General features: G+C 33.2%; 10 protein-coding genes across 10 annotated transcripts; 6 read left to right on the top strand and 4 right to left on the bottom strand.

Moving 5' to 3' along the window:
• Positions 1–132: 132 nt before the first annotated feature.
• On the bottom strand, positions 133–2,169 carry prp40 (WW domain-containing protein; the record flags this gene model as incomplete). Its single annotated transcript, XM_004361725.1, has 4 exons — positions 133–495; positions 557–886; positions 968–1,346; positions 1,418–2,169. The coding sequence occupies 4 exons, from the start codon at positions 2,167–2,169 to the stop codon at positions 133–135; spliced, it is 1,824 nt and encodes a 607-aa protein (XP_004361782.1).
• A 178-nt stretch (positions 2,170–2,347) lies between these two features.
• DFA_06068 (uncharacterized protein) lies at positions 2,348–6,003 on the top strand (the record flags this gene model as incomplete). Its single annotated transcript, XM_004361724.1, has 9 exons — positions 2,348–2,387; positions 3,028–3,592; positions 3,683–3,831; positions 3,893–4,318; positions 4,402–4,443; positions 4,524–4,852; positions 4,927–5,109; positions 5,150–5,184; positions 5,592–6,003. The coding sequence occupies 9 exons, from the start codon at positions 2,348–2,350 to the stop codon at positions 6,001–6,003; spliced, it is 2,181 nt and encodes a 726-aa protein (XP_004361781.1).
• A 65-nt stretch (positions 6,004–6,068) lies between these two features.
• On the bottom strand, positions 6,069–7,319 carry DFA_06067 (uncharacterized protein; the record flags this gene model as incomplete). Its single annotated transcript, XM_004361723.1, has 1 exon — positions 6,069–7,319. The coding sequence occupies one exon, from the start codon at positions 7,317–7,319 to the stop codon at positions 6,069–6,071; it is 1,251 nt and encodes a 416-aa protein (XP_004361780.1).
• Positions 7,320–7,622: 303 nt separating this feature from the next.
• On the bottom strand, positions 7,623–10,169 carry DFA_06066 (uncharacterized protein; the record flags this gene model as incomplete). Its single annotated transcript, XM_004361722.1, has 2 exons — positions 7,623–10,097; positions 10,128–10,169. 2 exons carry the CDS (start codon positions 10,167–10,169, stop codon positions 7,623–7,625), a joined length of 2,517 nt encoding a protein of 838 aa, XP_004361779.1.
• A 1,266-nt stretch (positions 10,170–11,435) lies between these two features.
• DFA_06065 (uncharacterized protein) lies at positions 11,436–15,276 on the top strand (the record flags this gene model as incomplete). Its single annotated transcript, XM_004361721.1, has 3 exons — positions 11,436–11,579; positions 11,891–14,491; positions 14,566–15,276. 3 exons carry the CDS (start codon positions 11,436–11,438, stop codon positions 15,274–15,276), a joined length of 3,456 nt encoding a protein of 1,151 aa, XP_004361778.1.
• A 56-nt stretch (positions 15,277–15,332) lies between these two features.
• Positions 15,333–17,680, bottom strand: DFA_06064 (glycoside hydrolase family 47 protein; the record flags this gene model as incomplete). Its single annotated transcript, XM_004361720.1, has 3 exons — positions 15,333–16,256; positions 16,330–16,743; positions 16,811–17,680. The coding sequence occupies 3 exons, from the start codon at positions 17,678–17,680 to the stop codon at positions 15,333–15,335; spliced, it is 2,208 nt and encodes a 735-aa protein (XP_004361777.1).
• Positions 17,681–17,814: 134 nt separating this feature from the next.
• On the top strand, positions 17,815–18,945 carry DFA_06063 (uncharacterized protein; the record flags this gene model as incomplete). The annotated part of the gene is made up of 1 exon (XM_004361719.1): positions 17,815–18,945. The coding sequence occupies one exon, from the start codon at positions 17,815–17,817 to the stop codon at positions 18,943–18,945; it is 1,131 nt and encodes a 376-aa protein (XP_004361776.1).
• A 104-nt stretch (positions 18,946–19,049) lies between these two features.
• DFA_06062 (uncharacterized protein) lies at positions 19,050–19,370 on the top strand (the record flags this gene model as incomplete). The annotated part of the gene is made up of 1 exon (XM_004361718.1): positions 19,050–19,370. One exon carries the CDS (start codon positions 19,050–19,052, stop codon positions 19,368–19,370), a length of 321 nt encoding a protein of 106 aa, XP_004361775.1.
• Positions 19,371–19,518: 148 nt separating this feature from the next.
• On the top strand, positions 19,519–20,205 carry DFA_06061 (uncharacterized protein; the record flags this gene model as incomplete). The annotated part of the gene is made up of 1 exon (XM_004361717.1): positions 19,519–20,205. The coding sequence occupies one exon, from the start codon at positions 19,519–19,521 to the stop codon at positions 20,203–20,205; it is 687 nt and encodes a 228-aa protein (XP_004361774.1).
• A 411-nt stretch (positions 20,206–20,616) lies between these two features.
• DFA_06060 (actin) lies at positions 20,617–21,841 on the top strand (the record flags this gene model as incomplete). The annotated part of the gene is made up of 2 exons (XM_004361716.1): positions 20,617–20,634; positions 20,732–21,841. 2 exons carry the CDS (start codon positions 20,617–20,619, stop codon positions 21,839–21,841), a joined length of 1,128 nt encoding a protein of 375 aa, XP_004361773.1.
• Positions 21,842–22,016: the final 175 nt, after the last annotated feature.

The following is a 22,016-nucleotide window of genomic DNA, read 5'->3' as shown; positions in this document are numbered from 1 at the left end:
AAAGAAATCATCATTCATCCATTCATTTTATTTTATTTTTTTCTCTCTATTAATTAATCAAACCAACAATGGATTACATAAATAATTTAGTCTATTTTAAATACTTTTATTAACCTTTGAAGATTTCTTAAATTAATGTTTTGATTCTTTTCTCTTTCTATCATCTGTAATGTTATCAGATCCTTCTCTAGAGTATCTCTTTTTAGAAGAGAATTCTTTTCTGGCATTGATATCATCGTCACCTTTGATGATACCTTCTTCATCAGACTCTTCTTGTGATAAAAAGTCCAAATACTCTTGGAAGATTTTAGCTTTCTCCTCTTCGTCGTCTAAATCAGTGTAATGTGGAATCTTGCAAATGGTTGGTTTGATTTCCTCCCATTTCGAATGTTTACTAATGGTTCTTGTATCTTCCAATAATGCTTTAAAGTTGAGTATCGCTTTTTGTCTCTTTTTAATTGAATCTTTTTGTTTCTTTTCTTCTCTTTCTTTTAGCTAAAAAAAAAGGTAAATAGTAAGTAAATTTAAATAATTGTGTTTAATTTAATTTACATACATATTCAAAAAATGGAACAATATTTAAAGCTGAAATGGAATTAAACTTGTCATGAGTTGATATGGATTGTTTAAAATCATCTAAAGTAGTTTGTTGTGGAGAGAATAGGAAATTTACATCTTGAGTCATTGTCTTTAGACGTTTGAAATCCTTTTCATATCTAGATTCCAACTCTTCAATAAAATCTGTAAACAATTCCAATGGTGTTGATCCAACTACTTGTCCAGCCAATTGAACAACAATTGGATGTGATTGATACTTTTTATAAAACTCTTTCCATCTTGTATATGCATGTATTTCTCCTTCATTATATTTTTCATTTAAAAATTCCTACAACAAAATCAAAATAAATATTAATAAATAAATAAATAATATTTCATTATTTAGATTGTCTGTCTAATCATTTCATACTCTATAACTATCTCTATGAATCCTTGCTTCTTTTTTAGCAGCTTCTTTTTCAGATCTTTGAGCTTCATCTTCCTTCTTTTCCAATTCTCTAATGTAAGATTCGTATACTTGGAGTACTTCATATTTGTCGCAAGTAGAGATCAAAGCATCATTTTCATATTCTTCTTTGACCTTTCGCCACTGTGTTCTAGATGTAATCGTTAGATTTACTTCAAACTTTGCTTTGATCTGTTTCATCAAGTCTCGTTTGGCCAAATCCTTGTCTTCCTTTTCCTTTTTCTCCAAATCGATAACAACCATTCTAAACAAATCCTCTCTTTCTCTTTCACTTTCAACTGCCATCCATTTAGGATCACCATCAAAATATAAACTTGCTCGTCTAAATAAGAAAGATCATTAGTACAAGTATACTTTTATAATTTGTTTGTTTGTTTGTTTGTTGTGACATACCTCCAAGTCATTGAAGAGGTAACTTCACCAGACTCTTTTAATAGTTTGATGAGAGCTTCTCTATTTTTCTTGTCTTGTTTCTTCTTTTCTTCGTATTCGTATTTCTTTCGATCGACCATATACTCTTGATAGGCAGATTTTCGCTCGCTCATTGTCTTGAGTACTTGGTATCGTTCGTCGTTGATAATCACTCTTTGTGCTCTTTCAAATGACCAACTACTTGCAACATCATGACTCTGTAACAACTCTTTAAACATTTTAATTGATGCTTCTTTACTATTTGGTTCGTATGTTGTTGGTGTAGGTGTAGGTGTTGTTGTTGATGGTGCTTCATCTCCATTACTATTATTATTATTATTATTGTTATTATGATGTTGATGATGATGATGATGATTGTTATGATTGTTATTGTTATTGTTGTTATTGTTATTATGTAAGTTGTCAGCCGTTGGCAAGTCCCATTTCGTTTCATTGGTGATTGCATTATGATAGTACTTTTTGCCATTCTCTGCAACATATTCCTTCCAATTTGGTGGTAGTGATACAGGTACGCTAGATGCTGCTCCCGATGATGATGATACAGCACCGTTTGACGACGACGACGACGATGATGATGATGAAGATGAACCAGCAGCCAACTCTTGAGGTGTCTTTAGTTCATCGGGTTTCTCCCAAACAGATACTCTAGTCACTTTATGATAGTAGAACTTCTTACCATCCGCTGATGTTGCCTCTGCCCATTGATCACTCATCTCCCTCTAATCTCTCTCTATAGATATCGAAATATATCTTGACACGAAGAAGTTCAACAATACAACTACAATCTTTGAAACAGCAATTTTATTGCTCAAAAATTAATTTATAACAAAATCAAAAGTATCAACCTATATATATTAAATCAACCACCTATCAGTGATCACAATAAAAAGAATGTCATTCACAAGTTCATCATCGTCTGTCGTTTGTGTCTGTATGTCAACACAAACAAAGAAATAAACATAAAAATATTATTATCACATGCAATATAAATTATTTAAAAAAATAATACAAATCGGGTTGGTAAAATTGGGTTGTTGAAAATTGCTTTGCAAGCTCAAGTTGGCATGTCAAACGAATAGTTGTTTGAATTTTATATAAGTTATAGTATTAAAGTATAGGTATAGGTATAGTATAGTTATCTTACTAAACTATTTAATAATAGAATCAACAAACAAAGGACAGAATATAGATAGATAGATAGATAGATATTATCAATCATCCCCACTAGCCAGCTGACACAGAGTATTCTTTATACAAGAGGAGAGTGTTTGATCTCCCTCTCGAGAGAGTAGAAGCAATCTTTGTATCTTTACACGACAAGGCATGGTAGATTTGTTTCGATTTAATAGGCGTCAGAGTACTCGTCACTCTTCTTCTTCTTCTTTATTCTTCTTGTATATAATTATTCTTTTATCATGTATATTATTATTTCAAATAACTACAGTGTCTTGTGCCATAGATGTATGTACTATACTAAATCATAGAGATAGAGATAGAGATGGATATGGAATATGATCATTGACAGTAACTAACTATTTTTTGATTTGATATGTAGGATACATTTGTTTCAGTACCGACATCTGCAGACTCTCAACAAAAAGACAAGTATGCATCGACTAGTTCCGCAACATCAACCTATTCTCAATCGTCTGCTGCAATGACTAGTGGTAGTAGCGGCAATGAAAACACTCTTTTACATACCAACAATAATGCAACTGGCGAAACATTAACCGATAGTAGTGGCAGTAATAATGCTGGTGGTGTACCAAGTATTGGAAGTGGTATTAATAATAGTCAAGGTAGTAGTAGCAGCAGTAGTGGAGACAGCAGTAGCAGTAGTAGTCAACAAGTACAAACTGAACAATATCCTCGTAACATTACATTTATCTACAAGGGTGATTGGAGTGTCAATAATGGATCATCTTTGGCAACACTTTCATTTACGAAAAACACTGGACACACATTATTTAGTATCATAAACTATCCACTTCAAACTTCATCCAATGTTGATTTTGTCGAAGGTGAAATGGTCATTAGAGATGGTGTCTACACAACAGACACTACAAAGAAATATTTCCTCTATGGTATCTATGAATATAAAATTGGTCTCTTAACTTTAATTGCTTTACCAAACAAGTATTTATCTCTACAAAAAAACCATTGAAAAACTATATAATTATTTATCTCTCTCTCTCTCTAACACATATCTTCATTTCATTCTTTCAGTATTCATTATTCAACATCAATACAATTTAGTGATAATTCAACGGTACCTGAAATTCGAGATATATTAAACAAGATTCTAAGTAATATTACATCTACAAATGATTGTGGATTTAATGTCAATATTCAATTTGAATCATTATCTTCTGATGGTATGATATATAGAGTATAAACTATAACATTTGATAATAACAAGTATTCTATTCTATTTAGTACAAGAATCAAATGAAAATCAAATAAGATTATCAGGATCTTATGTTAGTACATTTTGTATGTTGGATATAAAGATTGAAGCAGCTTCAATATTATTAAGTGTCTATCAATCAAAACGAATCAATTATATTTTGATGGTTACACTTTGTTCATTTATACAGATTTTCGTTTTAATCAAACAAATGGACTATACTGGAACACAAACAGGTGCGGCAAAGGTATCGCTCTACACTGTTGGAATGCAAACCATTATCGATGCCTATCTATGTCTTATTCATTTAACCGCTGGTATCGTTATCGAATCAATGTTTAATGCATTTGCCACTGCTGCCTTTTTCCAATTTGTTAGTTTTTCATTATTTGGAATGCGTTATCTATTAATCATTCTCAAAGCAAGAAGACCACAAGCTTTTGCTGATGGTTGGCGTAAGTCTAGAAACACACAAAATTAATAATTAATTAATAATACTAACCCATCAAATTCATTTATTTTTTGTTCTATTCTATAGATTCATTACGTAGAGAATTTTCAATATTTTATTTAAGATTTTGTAAGTAATAACTATACCATCATCATCAACATTATTATTACAAATTTATTAATTAACTAATAATAATTATTTTTATTTAGATTCATTTTTAATTGGAGGATTTATGATCATTTATTATATGAGTCATTTATTCCATTTGTTTTTATTTATAATGTATTCATTTTGGGTTCCACAAATATACAACAATGCAACAAGATGCACGAGAAGACCATTCCTATGGCAATATGTTTTGGGAATGTCTTTTTCAAGACTTGCCATTCCACTATACTTTTTCGGCTGTCCTTATAATTTTATCCCTGTGGAACCAGACTACACTTTTAGTCTTATGTTGTTCAATTGGATGTGTCTCCAAATCTTTGTATTATATTTACAAGAAAAATGGGGTCCACAATTCTTTATTCCAAAAAGAGTAAGTCAATTAAAAAAAAAGAATTTAATAATGGAATTTCTGCAAATTGACTAAATTACTTTCCTGCTATTTAGTTTTTACCACCAAAATATCAATACGCTCGACAAATTGCACCAACAATTCGAGATGGACAACAATGCGTTATTTGTATGTGTGATGTGGAAGCCGACGACAATGATTATATGATTACTCCTTGCGACCATTTATTCCATTCAAGATGTTTATTGGAGTGGATAGAATACAAGATGAGTTGTCCTGTTTGTAGAAGAGACCTGCCTCCGATTTAACCATATAAAGCCTAGCTATGGAACTCAATCATTTAACAATCAATTGTAAATCACATTCATTCATTCTACAAATGAGTGTACCCATATAATTGCAATTACACATATACACACAACAACACAAAACAAGTACTATACTATCATTAAAACAATTATTTATAACATATAACAATAGAAAATTTATAATTAATTTATTATACAGGTCAAAGACAAGTTTTATTATTAAACGAATTATTATTATTATCAAACCCAAAAAAATTGACCAGGGACTTTGCGCCTCGATCTACAGAGAAAAAAATAACCTTTTGTGAGATAATCGGGAACCTGTGGCTTCTTTGTTGGTCAAACTCGTTCGTCGTTGATTTTTATTTTTCAACTTTGAGAGACTGTATATATATATAATCAAAAGAATGATAGATAGGTTTATGATTAAAAGAGTATTACTATTCATTCAGTTTTGATTCCTTGTCATCGTTGCAATATCTGAGAGTTGTCAAGGATGGTATACAATTCAAAGGTCGATTCATTGATGTTGCACTGTCTGATGGAAGACCAACCTATTCACAAACCCAACTATTATCAACTAGTAAACTCAATGATGAACAAGCGATTGTATTGATTGGAATTGGATTTCCTCAATGCTCAGAGGAATGTATTCTTGACCCCGACTTTTCTGCATTAATTGTAGATACTGATAATGGTCAATGTAACTCTGACAGCAAAAAGTGGAGTATGATTGTTGGCATTGTAGTTGGGGTAGTTGGAGCTGTAGCACTATCAATCATTATCTTATATGGTATCAAGAAATATAAAAGATATTTATTATTAAATCAAAAATCAATCACAATGACAAATATTAAAAATTAAAAATAAATAAACATTACTAGTATTAATTGATCAATGATTATTTATTTATTTATTTATTTATTTAGTTAAAAAAGTTCAGTTAATGAAGCTCCACCATAAGAACGATAACCAACGGTTACCTTTTCCAAAGATCTTGGTAATACTCCATACTTGAGTGAATGATTATAATCAGCAATAAATGTTAATACTTTTAGAGATGATGGCAATACACCTGCTGAGATTGGTTGATTAAAGTTATAACCAAATGTCAACTCTACCAATGATTGTGGTAATACACCTACTGTAATTGGTTGGTTATACTTTTTGGCAAGTAGTAACTTTTCCAAAGATGATGGTAATGCACCTACTGCCAAAGGTAGATTATAACTTCCACCAAATATTAATTCTTTCAATGACGATGGTAACACTCCGACTGCAATTGCTTGTTTGTACTTTTGGGCAAGTTGCAACTTTTCCAAAGATGATGGTAATACTCCTACTGCAATTTCCTGATTATAGTCCCAATCAAATACCAACTCTTTCAATGATGATGGTAATACTCCTACTGATAATGGTTGGTTATACTTTGAACCAAACTTTAACTTTTGCAAGGATGATGGTAATACACCTACTGATAAAACTTGATTAAACTTGTCACCAAACGTTAAAACTTGCAAAGATGATGGTAATACACCTACTTCTACAGCTTGATTAAATATATAACCAAATGTCAACTCTACCAATGATTGTGGTAATACACCAACAGCTATTGGTTGGTTATAAGCTCCACCAAAAGACAACTTTTCCAATGAAGATGGTAATACACCTACTGATACTGGTTGACCATAGTAATCACCAAACTTTAATACTTTTAATGAGCGTGGTAATACTCCAACTGATGTTTGTTGATTATAGCAATCACCAAATTTCAACACTTGCAATGACGATGGTAAAACTCCTACTGATAGTTCTTCATTAAACCAATTACCAAATGTCAACTCGACCAACGATGATGGTAATACACCTACTGATAGAGGTTGACTATACTCTTTACCAAACTCTAGCTTTTGCAATGATGATGGTATAACACCAACTGATAGTGGTTGATTATACTTTTCACCAAATGATAGCACTCTTAATGATGATGGTAATACTCCTACTGATATTGGTTGATCATATTCGAAACCAAATGATAACACCTCCAATGATGATGGCAATACTCCTACTGATAGAGGTTGATTATACTGTGTATTAAACACCAACACTTTTAATGTTTGTGGTAGATCACCAACCTGCAAACTACGATTTTCACTCCAATTTATCTTTTCTTCTGACATTACAACAAAATAGTTATATTATTAATTTAATATCTTGAACCAAATGTTTGTGTACTTGTGATGATGACCAAAGTATCTTTTCTAGAAAAAAAAAAAAAGAATCTTTGTTTATATAGATATTTTTGTAATTTATTATTGGGGCTAGAAAGATAAGATATTTTTTTTTGGAATATATATTTATTTAATTTAATTTAATTTTTGTGATGTATCTTTTTAATTTATTATTATTATTATTATTATTATTATTTAATATTTATATACATATGTGAGTTGAGATGTTTGTGTGACAAATTCTCTTCCAATTTATCTATTTAATAATGGAGATCTTTCAGCAGCTGAAGCTCTTGATTTCTTGATACCATAGTAGATGGCATAACCGATAAGAGACATAAAGACGAGACCTATAAAGGAACCAATGACAATGAGAGCAATCTTCCATGGAGATAATTTTCTAGGATTACCACCATTGTTTGGACCGATTGGATGGGTTTGATTCATAAACAAAGAATAGGTATTGTTTGTGAGAATAAAGATGGGTGTCATTTTGCTAGCATCGTATGATGGGTCGAGAATACGACTATTGACATCCTTTTCAATGATGATACCAGAGGTGGCATTCAAGAGGACAAAAGTGTCATTTGGATTGACAATGTTCTTTTGCAACAACACGTTGATACTTGATTGCTTCTCGATGGAAATGGTGAGTGCACTGATCATTGGTTGTGGTTTGTGTTGATGTTTGTGTTTTCTGGTTGGTGAAGGATCGATAATGGTGATATTGGCTTGATTGGTCGAAACAAAGTGACCTTGGCACTTGAGTGGTGAAGAGACCATGAGAAGAGACGAATCCAAACTGATACCATCCCTGGTTTCTAGTGGAGACTGGATATAGAGAGTACTGTGGTTGGTAGCGACAATAGGTGCCGATAATGAGTAGTTGCCCTTTAACTGAACATGAGCACGTGATGAATCGATGAGAATAGTCTCGAAAAAGACAAAGCTATTGCCTTGGAGATCGACACGAGAGTTGGTGGATACCATCAAATTCTTGACGATCAAGATACCAGAAGACACTTCCAAATCTGATTTTGTTGTAATGGTTACATTGTCGACAGACAATTGAGACTGTTGACCAACTTCAAGAATACAACCAACAAATTCAATGTTTCCATGGAGCTGAAGATTATCATTGACCTTTAGTTTACATAATGATTTACCTTCTTCTCCTTGTTGATGATGTGGATAGGAGATAATATCGGTCAAGGAGAGGAATGATTTTGAACCAAGTTTACTTGTACCATGATTCAAAATGACAACTGTCAAATACATGCTATCAATCTTTTCCAGATTATAGATTGATGATCGATCCATATTTAACAATGAACTATTTCCAACGAGTAGTTGAACGGTACCGGCAACGCTTGAATTGAACATTTGAATGAATGGAGACCAAGAGACGGCTGCATTGTCAATCTCGGTGTTTTGCAAGAGCATAAAAGATACATTGTTAATGACGGCATTGTTAAAGATTTGTGTGTCGTTGATGTAGTGTGGGACGGGGGCAGATTCACTACAATTGGCAATACGAGACTGGTTGACAACTAGACTGGTGATATTGGTCAAGGAAACAAACTCTACCAGACAGTTGGACATGGAGACATTGGCGACTGAACGAATAAAGACATGGGCACTTTCATCGGTTCCAAAGTTTTGAATCGAGGATAGATTGATATTGCTAAGATTCAATGTTTTGACAGCCAATCCATTGATCAAGAGATTGTCGATACTGTCAAGCACAACATCTCCAAAACCATTGTTTCTAAAACTATTGGTGATTTGAACGGTTGGAATATTCTTGATGGTCATGTTACCATTGTTGGTCACATCTTGCATCACAACAGCTGTGTATCCATCCTCTACCTTTAAATGTGCTCCTTCTTCAATATCAAGTGACAAAAATGTAAATGTTGGTCTGGGAGTAGTACCATTGTTGAGTGGATTAGAGTTGAGCAGGAGAACAGTATCATTGTTTAACAATGTGAGATAGATAGAGGTGTCGGTTTGTGTATTGATGTTGGAAGTAGAGTTGATGGTGATGTTTGATGGCTGTGGACCATAGGTTTTAAAGTTTAATTTACTATTGGATAGAATGATTTGTGATTGTGGTGTAGAGAATGAAACGAGACCGTTTGGACAATACATTGAACCACCGTCAAGCACTACACTGTCCGAAGAGATGACAACAGTGGCAGACTGATTCATACTATTCACTTGACCTTGGATGTATGATGGTGCAATCACTGTAAAGATGGTGGAATCGTTTAGGGAAACAACCGATCCCGAATCGATATAGACAGAGCCCGAGAATGAACGACCTTGACGGAATGCGAGAGTGGTAGAGTTGGCCAATTGCAACTTGGACTTGAGGATGGGCGAGTGCACCGATATCTGCGACTGAGACGAGTAAAGGGAGAACTCTTGGTAGTCGAGTGTTTGATAGGACACTGAAAAGAAGAGGTTGTCGCCAACTAGATAAATAGATGAAAGGTTGCATGCAGTGGTGCCAGTTGAGACATAAACCAATGTACGAGTAGGAGTAAGCATTGATGTGGCATCAATCACAACAATGTCATCTCCCGACGAGCAGTTGGGAGCGATACCTCCCTGCCAAACATTTGGAGTTGCAAAATTACAAACTCCATCCACAGTACAATTTCTAACATCATACTGACATGTTGTTCCTCCTCCTGCTGCTGCCATTGTTGCTCTTCCCTCAAACTGGAAAAGGATAAATAAACATATATATACTACCATATAAAGTAGTTTGTTGTTGTTGTTGTTGTTATTCATTTTTTTAAAAAAAAATAAGAATCTAGATTATAATAGGTACCTAGATGAATAAATAAATAAATATATTGTTATTATTATTATTATTATTATTCCAAATTGTATAATGGTATATAATTAATTACTTTAAAATAGAAACAACAAAGTAATGAATATTGTTATTATTACTATTACTATTATACATACCTTGTTTTTAATCAAATTATTAATAAATTAGTAATAAACCAAAAAAATCAACCATTCGTTGAATGAGTTAGCCTATTTGGGGTGGACGGTCTCCTTTTGCCTGCATATGGTAATAATGGTATGTGGGTCAACTTCATTTCGAATGTGTCACCTCATCATCAATCCCCAGGGAGAGAGAGAGAGAGAGAGAGAGAGAAGGGTTTGAAGAAGAGTAGTTGCAATGAACCATGAGTGAGAGATGATATGAGTCAAGTAAAACCTTTTACCTAAAAGAATGAGTTGAATAGTTAGCCTAAGTAATGTATTGGTGTATGTTTAACAGACTACTTACAACATGTTGATCAGATACACTTCAAGTGATGAGATGAACAAACTAAAAACCCATTGATCAACTTTAATGACCAACCAAAAAAAAAAACAAATAATTAAAAAAAAACTTTAAAAAGTTGTATATTAATATTTTTGTGAAATGCCTATCTATCTCTACTATAAAGATAATAATAATAATAAAAGATAATATATGGATATAATAATAATGATTTCTTTTATTGAAATAAATTTATTTATTTTCTTATTTGGTCCATCTATATTATTTTTGGTCCCAATCCAATTAAAAATAGAGGTATAGATTTATGACCATGAATATCTTTGAATCATTGACAATGAACCTTTATTCATTGCAATGATTGATGTTTGTTTTGTTTATATATTTTAGATTATTTGGTTTGATATATTTTTATTTCCTTTCTTTTTTTTTTTTCAGCAGCTGATCATTCAGTGTATTTTCAGCTGAAATTCGTAGTTAGACAGATAGACAGATAGATAGACAGATAGATAGATATATAGATATAAAGGAAAACACATCAAACTAATTATCTATCTTTAATATAATCGCGCGTCTTACCCAAACTTGTTAATTACATTGCGTTGCGAATCTTTCCTCATACCAATTAGGGCCTATCATTCATCATATTTGCCATTGCTATCTATCAATACTATACTATACTATATCGCTTTATAATCATCTCTACTGATCGTCATCATAATCGTCGTCGTCGTCGTCACCTGCTAATCTAATACAATATGAGCAGCAATATTGCTCCAACTACAAAACTCTACCTCAATCTTGGAGGTGGCACCAACTGCAATGATAGAGATCTTTATGATGCATTCTCAAAGTTTGGCAAATTACTCAGCTATGCATGGAAGCTTAATTATGGTTTCGTTGTATGTAATCAATCAATCAAACAATCTCTACTTTTACGATTATCAGATGATACATCTTAATGTCAATCATCACACTTTTTTTCTTTGCAAAAGTCTTTTACTATCTCTGACCTAATTACTACTACAAGGTAGTACAATATATACGTGCATAGAAGGCAATGACTCTTACTCCTCTTATATCTCATTCTCCTATATCTATCTCTTTCTTTTTTTTTTGTTTTTTTTTTTCTATTTTTTTTTTATAATCTCTCTCTCTCTCTCTCTCTTTGATCATAACATTAATCTTAACCTATCATTTTCTCTTCTTTAAGGAATTTCAAACTGTTCAACAAGCAACTGACGCAAAAAATGGACTTCATGGAACTACATGTATCAACAACCAAAAGGCATACATTGATTTCTCGTTTGGCAAGAACATCCGCGGCCCAAGTAGTGGCTCTGACAGAGACAGCAAATATCACTACCCGCACTCCCCCGCATCCAAGCACCGTATCTTTATCCGCGGCTATGACATGGAAGAGACCTCGTCGCAAGAGGTGAGACAGATGTTTTCAGAGATTGGACCTATCCACACGAGTCACTTTATCGAAAAGAAAGGCTATGGCTTTATTGAATTCAAAAACGCTGATGACGCTGAAACTGCAATCAAGAAATTTAATGGCTATGAAGTACAGGGCAAGGCCCTCACCGTCAACTATGCATCTCTACCTGGCCACTATCCCAAAGACAGATCTCGCTCAAAATCGCCATCATCATCCTACAGGAAACGTTCTCGATACTCTAGTCCCGACAGAAGTAGAAGTAGAAGTAGAACAAGAAGCCCCAGTCCCCATTCTGATAGAAACAACAATACTTCATTTGACCAACAACATCAACAACTGCAACAACAACAACAACAACAGCTGCAACAACAACAACCACAACCAATTGACCAACAACAACAACAACAACAGTTGTTACTTCAACAACAACCTATTGTCTCGATTCAACAACAAGACCAACAAATGGGAATCGTCCAACAGCAACAATCGCCAATGAATATGCAACCACAACAAAGTGCATTCCAAAACAATAGTTTCCATAGTAGCAATATAACCTTTGGTGGTACTCCAATCAATTTCAATCCACAACCACAACAACAAAAGAGATACCGTAGTTCAAGTAGAGGTAGATCGAGAGAAAGAGAAACTTCTCTGGATCGTTCTTTATCATTCCCACAATTAGATACTCAACCTCAACAACAAGTTCAACCACAACAACCTCAACCACAACAACAACAACAACAACAACATTTTATGATTAACCAAGGACAAAATAATAATAATAATAATAATTTCCTTCCACCCAATTTTACCAACAATCAACAAGTTGATCCTGCACAACAAAATTTCAACAATGGTGATATGAGTTTCAACAATCAAAACAATCTTTTAACTGATCAAAACAATATTCAGGTGGCTCCATTTAATCATCAGAATAATCATTTTAATCAATCACTACAACAACCATTACAAAACAATAACAATAACTTCAACAATAATAATAATAATAATAATAATATTGGTCACAATAATAACAATAATTACAGTAATAACAACGTAAATAATCAATCCAATAATTTTAACAATAATCATAACAATCATATCAACAATAACAATAATAACAATAATAATAATTATAGATCAAGACATTATAACGATAGAGATAATCGTGATAATCGTGACAATCGTGATAATAGAGACAATCGTGATAGTCGTGATAATAGAGATAACAGAGACAATCGTGATAATAGAGATAATCGTGATAATAGAGACAATAGAGATAGTCGTGATAATAGAGATAATAGAGACTATCGTGATAATCGTGATAATCGTGACAATCGTGACAATAGAGATTATAGAGATAATCGAAATAACCGAGATAGAAGAGACACTTATCATAGAAATGATAGATACGACAGAAACGATCGAAATGATAAAAATGATAGTAGACACGATAGAAATGAAGATAATAGAAAGGAAACTCAAATCGTTGTCAGAAAATCGATCGATCAACCAATGATGGTCATCAAAAAAGACACTGATCCATCACCCATCACAAGACAAGAATCCAATGGCCTTTCTAGAGAAAGAGAAAGAGATATGGACACTACTCAAGATACTTCTATCACTACCAGCGCCTCCGCCATTACTACTTTTGCCTCTGAACCAATCAAGTATGAAACATCATCAATATCTGGTACCAGCACTGCTGCCGCCGGCGGTGAAGAGCAAAACAATGAATCTCAATCTCAACAAAACCTCCTCGAGACTAGTATCGACTCGAATGTAAATAACGACGAATCTGATCATGAAAATCCAATCATGTCATTTATCAATAGAGAGGATCGTGAATCAAACGATCCATCCAGTCCTACAATGGATCACATTGATCATCATCATCACAAATCAGATGATATCATTGAAACTCTCAACAACAATTCCTCTCATCAAGATGGTCAACAACAACAACCACCACAACAACTTTTATTAACAGACTCTTCCCATCAAATGGCTATTGATCAACCAACAACAACAACATTACCAACACCACCATTACAACCACATCAACAACAACAACCACATCAACAACAATCAAACTCTTCCCCAAAATCATCATCTTCATCCTCTACACCAACACAAATTTCTAATCAACAATTCACCACTCTTCAATCTCAACCATCATCATCAAATCTATCAAATCAATCAATCCCAACTCAACTTAAACCATCAACTTCTCAACTTTCTTATGCAAACTCTACAACTACAACTTCAAACATTTCTTCTTCCTCTACTTCTACAACTTCAAACATTTCACCAATTACTCAGGAATATAAACAAATCAAGGATTATTTATTAAAAGATATTAATTTGGTAAGTAAATTAAACAGATCAATAATACCCCATATAAATCATACTAATATATTTATTTATTTATTTATTTTTAGGCAATTGAAAATGCATTATCAAGACATATGGGAAAAGAAAGACAAGAATTTGAACAATTGGGAAATGATATTTTTAATAACAAGAAGGATATTTTAATCAAGAGTGACAATATCTCTCGAAAGATTGAGGAAAGTGGTCGTAGAATTATGGGCAACACCGAGACTACTATTAGTTACCTCAAAGACATTTTGAATTTAGTATCAAAGACTAGCGATGAAGTATCTCAACTCAAGATGGATATGAAAGATTCTAGAGACAAGGTTGATCAAATCCTTAGATTCACCAAACTTCAACCAACCCCCAACAACAACAACAATAATATCAACAATAACAACAATCCTGCAACCGAACAATTTAACAAGTTGTTTGGAGAGATTAAAAAGGTTAGTGATAGTTGTACCAAAGTTGAAGCAAACACTAATAATGCAGCTTCAGATTCAGCCACTGCTTTTGGTGCAGTCATGAAAAAGTTGTATCCATTTGAAACCATCACCAATAAGCTATTTAATTTTGAAAACAAATTAGAGGCACTCGAAGAGAGTCTTACAGACAAGATTCAAGGAATCAAAGAAGATATTGAAGACATGACAGAGAATCAACAACAAATAACTCAACAACTTCAAAACTCTCAAGAATCACCTGCCACTTCTGTCACTACACCTGCTTCAACTACAAAAAAAATTAATCCTCAAAGAAAAAAAGGGAAATAATAAAAAATCATTAATTTAAATAAATTAATATTTATTATCTTTTTTTTTCTTTTTTTTTATTGATCAAAAGAATCTAATAAATTTGGATCTTCAAACCATTCATGTTCACCATTATGATTACCAACTAATTGTAATGAACCAGCAGATATACTTCTTAGATAGGAAGGTTTTGAACATTTCCAATTGTTTGTAGTTTCCATTTCTTTAAACAATTCATCGTATTGATCTGGTTCTCTTTTCTTTTCTTCCTTTATAGGCCTATCTTTGTTTTTTTCTTTGTTTTTTTCTTTGTCTTGGTTGGTGATGTTGATAGGATCTATAATGTTGAATGGTTTTGGCATTGGTGGCATTGATGCCTTTCTAGGGAATATATCTTCTCTTGTTAGATTCTTTTTGTAGAGTGAATCTTTTTCAAAGAATCTATATTGCATTGGTAAAATGTGACCTTCAGTTGTAAATATATAAGGTCTCTTTCCAATTAAACCTCCATCATCTTGATCTGTAAAAAGTAGGTAGAGATACTTTATGGTTTCCGATAAAAAGAAGGATTCCATCTTATCGAAATAGGTTTGTGTTTCTACATCCTTGATTCCAGCAAATCCACATTTGGTTCTCGTTAGATTGTTGAGTGAAAATATCATATCTCTACCCATTCTTAGAAATTGTGGGTCATGAGTTGCAGTGTAGAGATAATAGAAACTTTCACCCAACTCTGGACGCAGTGGATATGCTTCTTGCGTTTGTTGAACTGCACCAGCCATCAAATTATAACCTTCTGGGATCACACCAAATCTTCTCCAAACTGCATGGAATGCTCTAGTTGTTGAAATGGAATCTTCAAATTGACCTCCCAACATTTGTAAACCCGGCCAAAATGATTGTAAACTATTATAAATCGGCCAAATGATTAAACCTTGATTCATACTAACATCAACATACCATGGTTCTTTTCTAACATGTCTATAAATTGCTCTATATGACTAAAATAAATAATAAATAAATATAAAATATTATAATTTAATTTCTCTATTATTCTTTTTTATGTTTACTGACTTTAATAAATAAATCCATATATTCTTCATCATCAAAGAAAATGGCAGATTTTAAAAGATATTCAAAATAAGAATCAGCACCAGTACCAATACCAGATTCTTTAATTTTCCATTGACCAGTTGTAATATCAATATGATTGCCTATAAGATCCAAAGAAGATCTAAATTGCCAAATTGCCTTGGTTGCTCGTTTTGCAGCTCTTTCAAATTGTGGACGACCAGTAATCTTGCTCAATACACCAAACTCTAATGAAAAAGTACCGGCTGCCGCTGAACATGTAATCTCTGATTCATTTCTTGCAACTCCATTTTGTAAATGAATAGATCCATATGGAATTCCAGTAGGTGTATCAAATGCTTTTAATAATATTTCACCAATCTCTAATGCGACTGGTATTAATTCTCCTTTATATTCCTAAAATAAAAAAGAAAAAGAAAGTTAAAAATAAATAAATATATATTTTCTTTCTTTTGTTTCTTACAGGTAAATGAATTTCAGCCAATAAATGAGCAGATAATAAACCACCGAGGATACGAATATTAGTTTCAAATACAGAAACACTATAATTTTTGTTAAAGTGATAGTTTTTTGATACCCATTGTACACCTTGTCTAAATTCCTCTAGATCTCCAAATACCAATAGAGCATCGAGTGCATCGAGATAGGTCAATGAATATTGACCAAATTGATCCGATCCTTCACAAGTGATTGATTTTAATTCATCGTTTGGGTATGCATAGTTTATATAACTATTGTAACCATGATAAAACATTTCTTTTGCATCCTTTTTCAAAGCCATCTTTAATTCTTGTGCATTGTAGTTTAGATCGAGTGCCTTTTGATCATAGGTTCTATTTGGTCCATTGATAAATTCAAATGGATCTTTTACTTGTTCTCCATTCCTCTTGTCTATCCATCTTTCATTATTTAAATCTTTAATTGTATATATTATTTCTTGTTTCTTTAGATCACATATTGGTTGTTGTTTCGAAGTTTGTTGTTCTTCTTGTTCTTTGTTACTACTACTGCTGTCGTCTTGATGAGTTGTTGTTGTTGTTGAAGTGAATTGTTTTTGTCTTTGTTTATCTTCTTTAGTATGTTCTATGGTAGTAGTAGATTCGATTACTTGTTCATCTTTATTCTTTTTAATATGTTTATCATCCAAGACAAGATGTGAAAACTCTTTAGGTAATTTCTCTTTATTTGTTTGTATTTTAGTATCTCTATTATTATTCGTTTGTTCTTGTTCTTTGTTACTACTACTACTACTAGTATGACCCAATTGACATGATAACAATAGCAGTACTAATATAATGATTACTATTGATACATGAAATGATTTGAATTTCATTATATATAAATATATATTTATAAATATGAATAGTTGAAATTGATGATTAAAAAAAAGAAGATGATGATGTTCAAGACCCTGACACTTTTTAGACTTTGTTTTATTATTATTAATATTAAACTTTTTTTTAAATAATGACTACTACTACTTCTCTTCAATATGAAGAAAGAGTAAAGAATGTATTACATTATAATATATATTTACGTAAATTGGTCTATTCATTTGTAATCAAATTAAATGATGTAGATTATAACAGACAAACAGGGTTACCTCTCAAAAGAGGTACAATCAACTCGATCATTGCATGTCCTATCAATATATGTCGAATGTTTGATGATTTTTTGGGTGATCGTGAAACAACACTACTATGTTATCTATTGGCCAAGACATCTTTCAGGTTTGGCACTGACGATCTCGTGTGGTACTATGTCGTTCGAATGGTGACGGCTTCAAACAAGTCTGATACCATGGCTCCTAGAATACTAGAATCACTTTATAAACAAAACTATCGATCATTGGACAATATAGGTTATTCATGTCGAAAACGTCTGTTTGACTTGCACGCCAACTCCAATCCTCTTGAACATGTCATTGCAATGTCTACAAATCAATTGGCCTTGACCTCGGATCTAAAAGGCAAACATTGGGTAGACATGGAATCATTTATAACATATGCCAATCATTTTAGATTAGATGTATTACAATACTTTAATGAAAGAGTCACTGATTACTCTGACATTACAACAACGGATTTGGACAAGCAGATTAATGTGGCAATTATCAAATGTGGACGTTGGGATATTATAGAACAACTGATCATTGCAAGAATGATACCAAATCAATTGTTTTTAGAATTATGTCTTTGTAAAAGAATGAAAGAGATTGAAAGGATACTATTAAATCATCCACATTTGGAATACTTGGATTCATTCATGTCAAATGAATATACCATTCGCAGTATATGCCAACTACAAGATACACAATTGATAGATATTCTATCAAATCATTTGACAATGTTTGACAAGTTCATCAACACCACTCCTATCACTCAATCATTCCTCATGAATAGAGTAGATGCCTATTTAGTTGACTATCATAAACATGATCGTACCTATAATCAAAACCCCAATGCAACATCTACCTTTAATTCATTCAACCATCAACAAGATCTACTACAACATCATACCAAACTAACCAATGACCAATCCAAACTAATGTTTGATGATGAATCAATTGGCAATAATAATAAATTTACTTTTTTTTGAATATTAATTAATTAAATTAAAAAAAAAAGGGTGAAGATGTTCAAGACAAAAGGGAAGAAGAAATCTTTTTAGTTTTCATAATTCATTCAACTTTATTTTAATTAATGAATACTACTACACTTTCTTTTAATCTTCAATATGAAGAAAAAGTAAAGAATGTATTACATTATAATATATATTTACGTAAATTGGTCTATTCATTTGTAATCAAATTAAATGATGGAGATTTTGGTAGAAATCCAAGACGATCTTATGGTCGTGTTGAAAGAGGTACAATCAACTCGTTTGTTTGTAATCCATCAAAACTACATCAAATGTTTGATTATTATATGAAAGATCGTGAAACAGTACTAGTCTGCTATCTATTGGTCCAGACATCATTCAAGTTTGACTCTGACTATTTGTTACAACGGATACCTTCATAGAATCAAAGCAAACCCGCAATCTGGTAGTAGAATATTAGAATCAATGCACAAACAAAACCATCAATCATTGGATGAAAGAAGATATTCTTGTAGAAAGGATCTATTTGATTTGTTTGCCAAGTTCAATCCTTTTCAACAAGTAATTGGAATGTCTAATCATTTAGCAGTACAAGGTAAACATTGGGTAGATATGCAATCATTTTTGGCGTATGCCGATCATTTTAGATTAGATGTATTACAATACTTTAACAAAGGTGTTGTAACTGGTTATGCTGAAATTACAAAAAAGGATTTGGATATATCTTGTAGTGTGGCTATTACCAAATGTGGACGTTGGGATATTATAGAACAATTAATCATTGCAAGAATGATACCAAATCAATTGTTTTTAGAATTATGTCTTTGTAAAAGAACGATGGAAATAGAAAGGATACTATTAAATCATCCACATTTGGAATACTTGGATTCATTCATGTCAACCGACCAAATTATTCATAGTATATGCCAGTTACAAGATACAAAATTATTAGATATTCTAGCAAATCATTTGACAATGTTTGACAAGTCCTATAATATTATACAAACAACCAACAACCCTATCAATGATGATAATATACATAGACCATTCCTAATGTCAAGAGTTAATACCTTTTTACTCAACTATCATAAACACTATCGTACATCTACCAAAAACCTAAATACAACCTTGTCATTTGATAATCGACAAGATTTACTATTACACCATTCCAATCAAACAACTACTGAACAATCCAAACTAATCTTTGATGAATCAATCAGTGATAATAATAATAAATTTACTTTTTTAGAATTCTAAAACATCATAGTAGACAGATCTATCAAGAGGAGACGCTAAACTTTCATTCTTTCCTTAACCATTCATCCATTCCAAACCTAGAGGTAAAGTTTGCAGTGTGTATATCTTGGTGGGTTGGGTAAAAAAATTTTCACAAATCATTGAAATAAGCAAGTATGTGCCAATTATTTACTAAAAAAATATCATGTCTTGAATTCGATCCAAATGACACCCCCTCCCGCACCACAAAACTAAAAAATCCCTGTCAAAATATTTGTTTTTGCTGTTCAAAAACCCATTTCAAGCCATAAAAAAAAAAATTAATAAATGGGTTTATTTCATTCCCTTGCAGGGGAACAGCAAGCATAAAAGAGTTCTCTTGTTCATCATTCAAGTCAGTTTTTTATTCAACAATATAATATATAATACAATATGTCTGACGACGTTCAAGTATGTATCTCTAGAGACTAAAAAAACAATATCAAGCAACTCTCTCTTCAATTCAAAATGCTAATTGATTTCCTTCTTTTTTTTACTTTTCTTTTAGGCTTTAGTTATCGATAACGGTTCTGGTATGTGCAAGGCCGGTTTTGCTGGTGATGATGCACCACGTGCTGTCTTCCCATCCATCGTCGGTCGTCCAAGACACACTGGTGTCATGGTCGGTATGGGTCAAAAGGATTCATATGTCGGTGATGAAGCCCAATCCAAGAGAGGTATCCTCACCTTGAAGTACCCAATTGAACACGGTATCGTTACCAACTGGGATGATAGGGAGAAGATGTGGCATCATACCTTCTACAATGAACTCCGTGTTGCCCCAGAGGAACACCCAGTTTTCTTCAGTGAAGCCCCACTCAACCCAAAGGCCAACCGTGAAAAGATGACTCAAATCATGTTGGAAACTTTCAACACCCCAGCCATGTACGTTGCCATCCAAGCTGTATTGTCACTATATGTTTCTGGTCGTACCACCGGTATTGTCATGGACTGGGGTGATGGTGTCTCCCACACTGTCCCAATCTATGAAGGTTATGCTCTCCCACATGCTATCCTCCGTCTCGATCTCGCTGGTCGTGATCTTACTGACTACCTCATGAAGATCCTCACCGAACGTGGTTACTCTTTCACCACCACCGCCGAACGTGAAATCGTCCGTGACATCAAGGAAAAGCTCGCCTACGTTGCCCTCGACTTCGAGTCTGAAATGCAAACTGCTGCCACCTCTTCTCAACTCGAAAAGTCTTACGAATTACCAGACGGTCAAGTCATTACCATTGGTAACGAACGTTTCCGTTGCCCAGAAGCCCTCTTCCAACCATCCTTCCTCGGTATGGAATCTGCTGGTATCCACGAAACCACCTACAACTCGATCATGAAGTGTGATGTTGATATCCGTAAGGATCTCTACGGTAATGTCGTTCTCTCTGGTGGAACTACCATGTTCCCAGGTATTGCTGACCGTATGAACAAGGAACTCACTGCCCTTGCTCCATCCACCATGAAGATCAAGATCATCGCCCCACCTGAGCGTAAGTACTCTGTCTGGATCGGTGGTTCCATCCTTGCCTCCCTCTCCACTTTCCAACAAATGTGGATCTCCAAGGAGGAATACGACGAGTCTGGTCCATCCATCGTCCACAGAAAGTGTTTCTAAGCAATTTGCCCCCCCTGTCCCCTTCAATATATATAATGTTGTAAAAATAATAAACTCACCCCGAACCATCTAGCTGACGAGTAGATTTTATCCTCGTTCGTTAGTAGTGTTCAAAAACCCCAAAAAAACAAAACAATTGATAGTCTTTATTTAGTCTTTCTTTCTTTTATTTCTT

This window comes from Cavenderia fasciculata, assembly GCF_000203815.1.
Source record: "Cavenderia fasciculata unplaced genomic scaffold Scf_Dfasci-G-p-12c09.r1-3, whole genome shotgun sequence".
Lineage (NCBI taxonomy): Eukaryota > Evosea > Eumycetozoa > Acytosteliales > Cavenderiaceae > Cavenderia > Cavenderia fasciculata.
The sequence above is the reverse complement of the archived record's forward strand: the minus strand, read 5'-3'. Positions and strand labels throughout refer to the sequence as shown.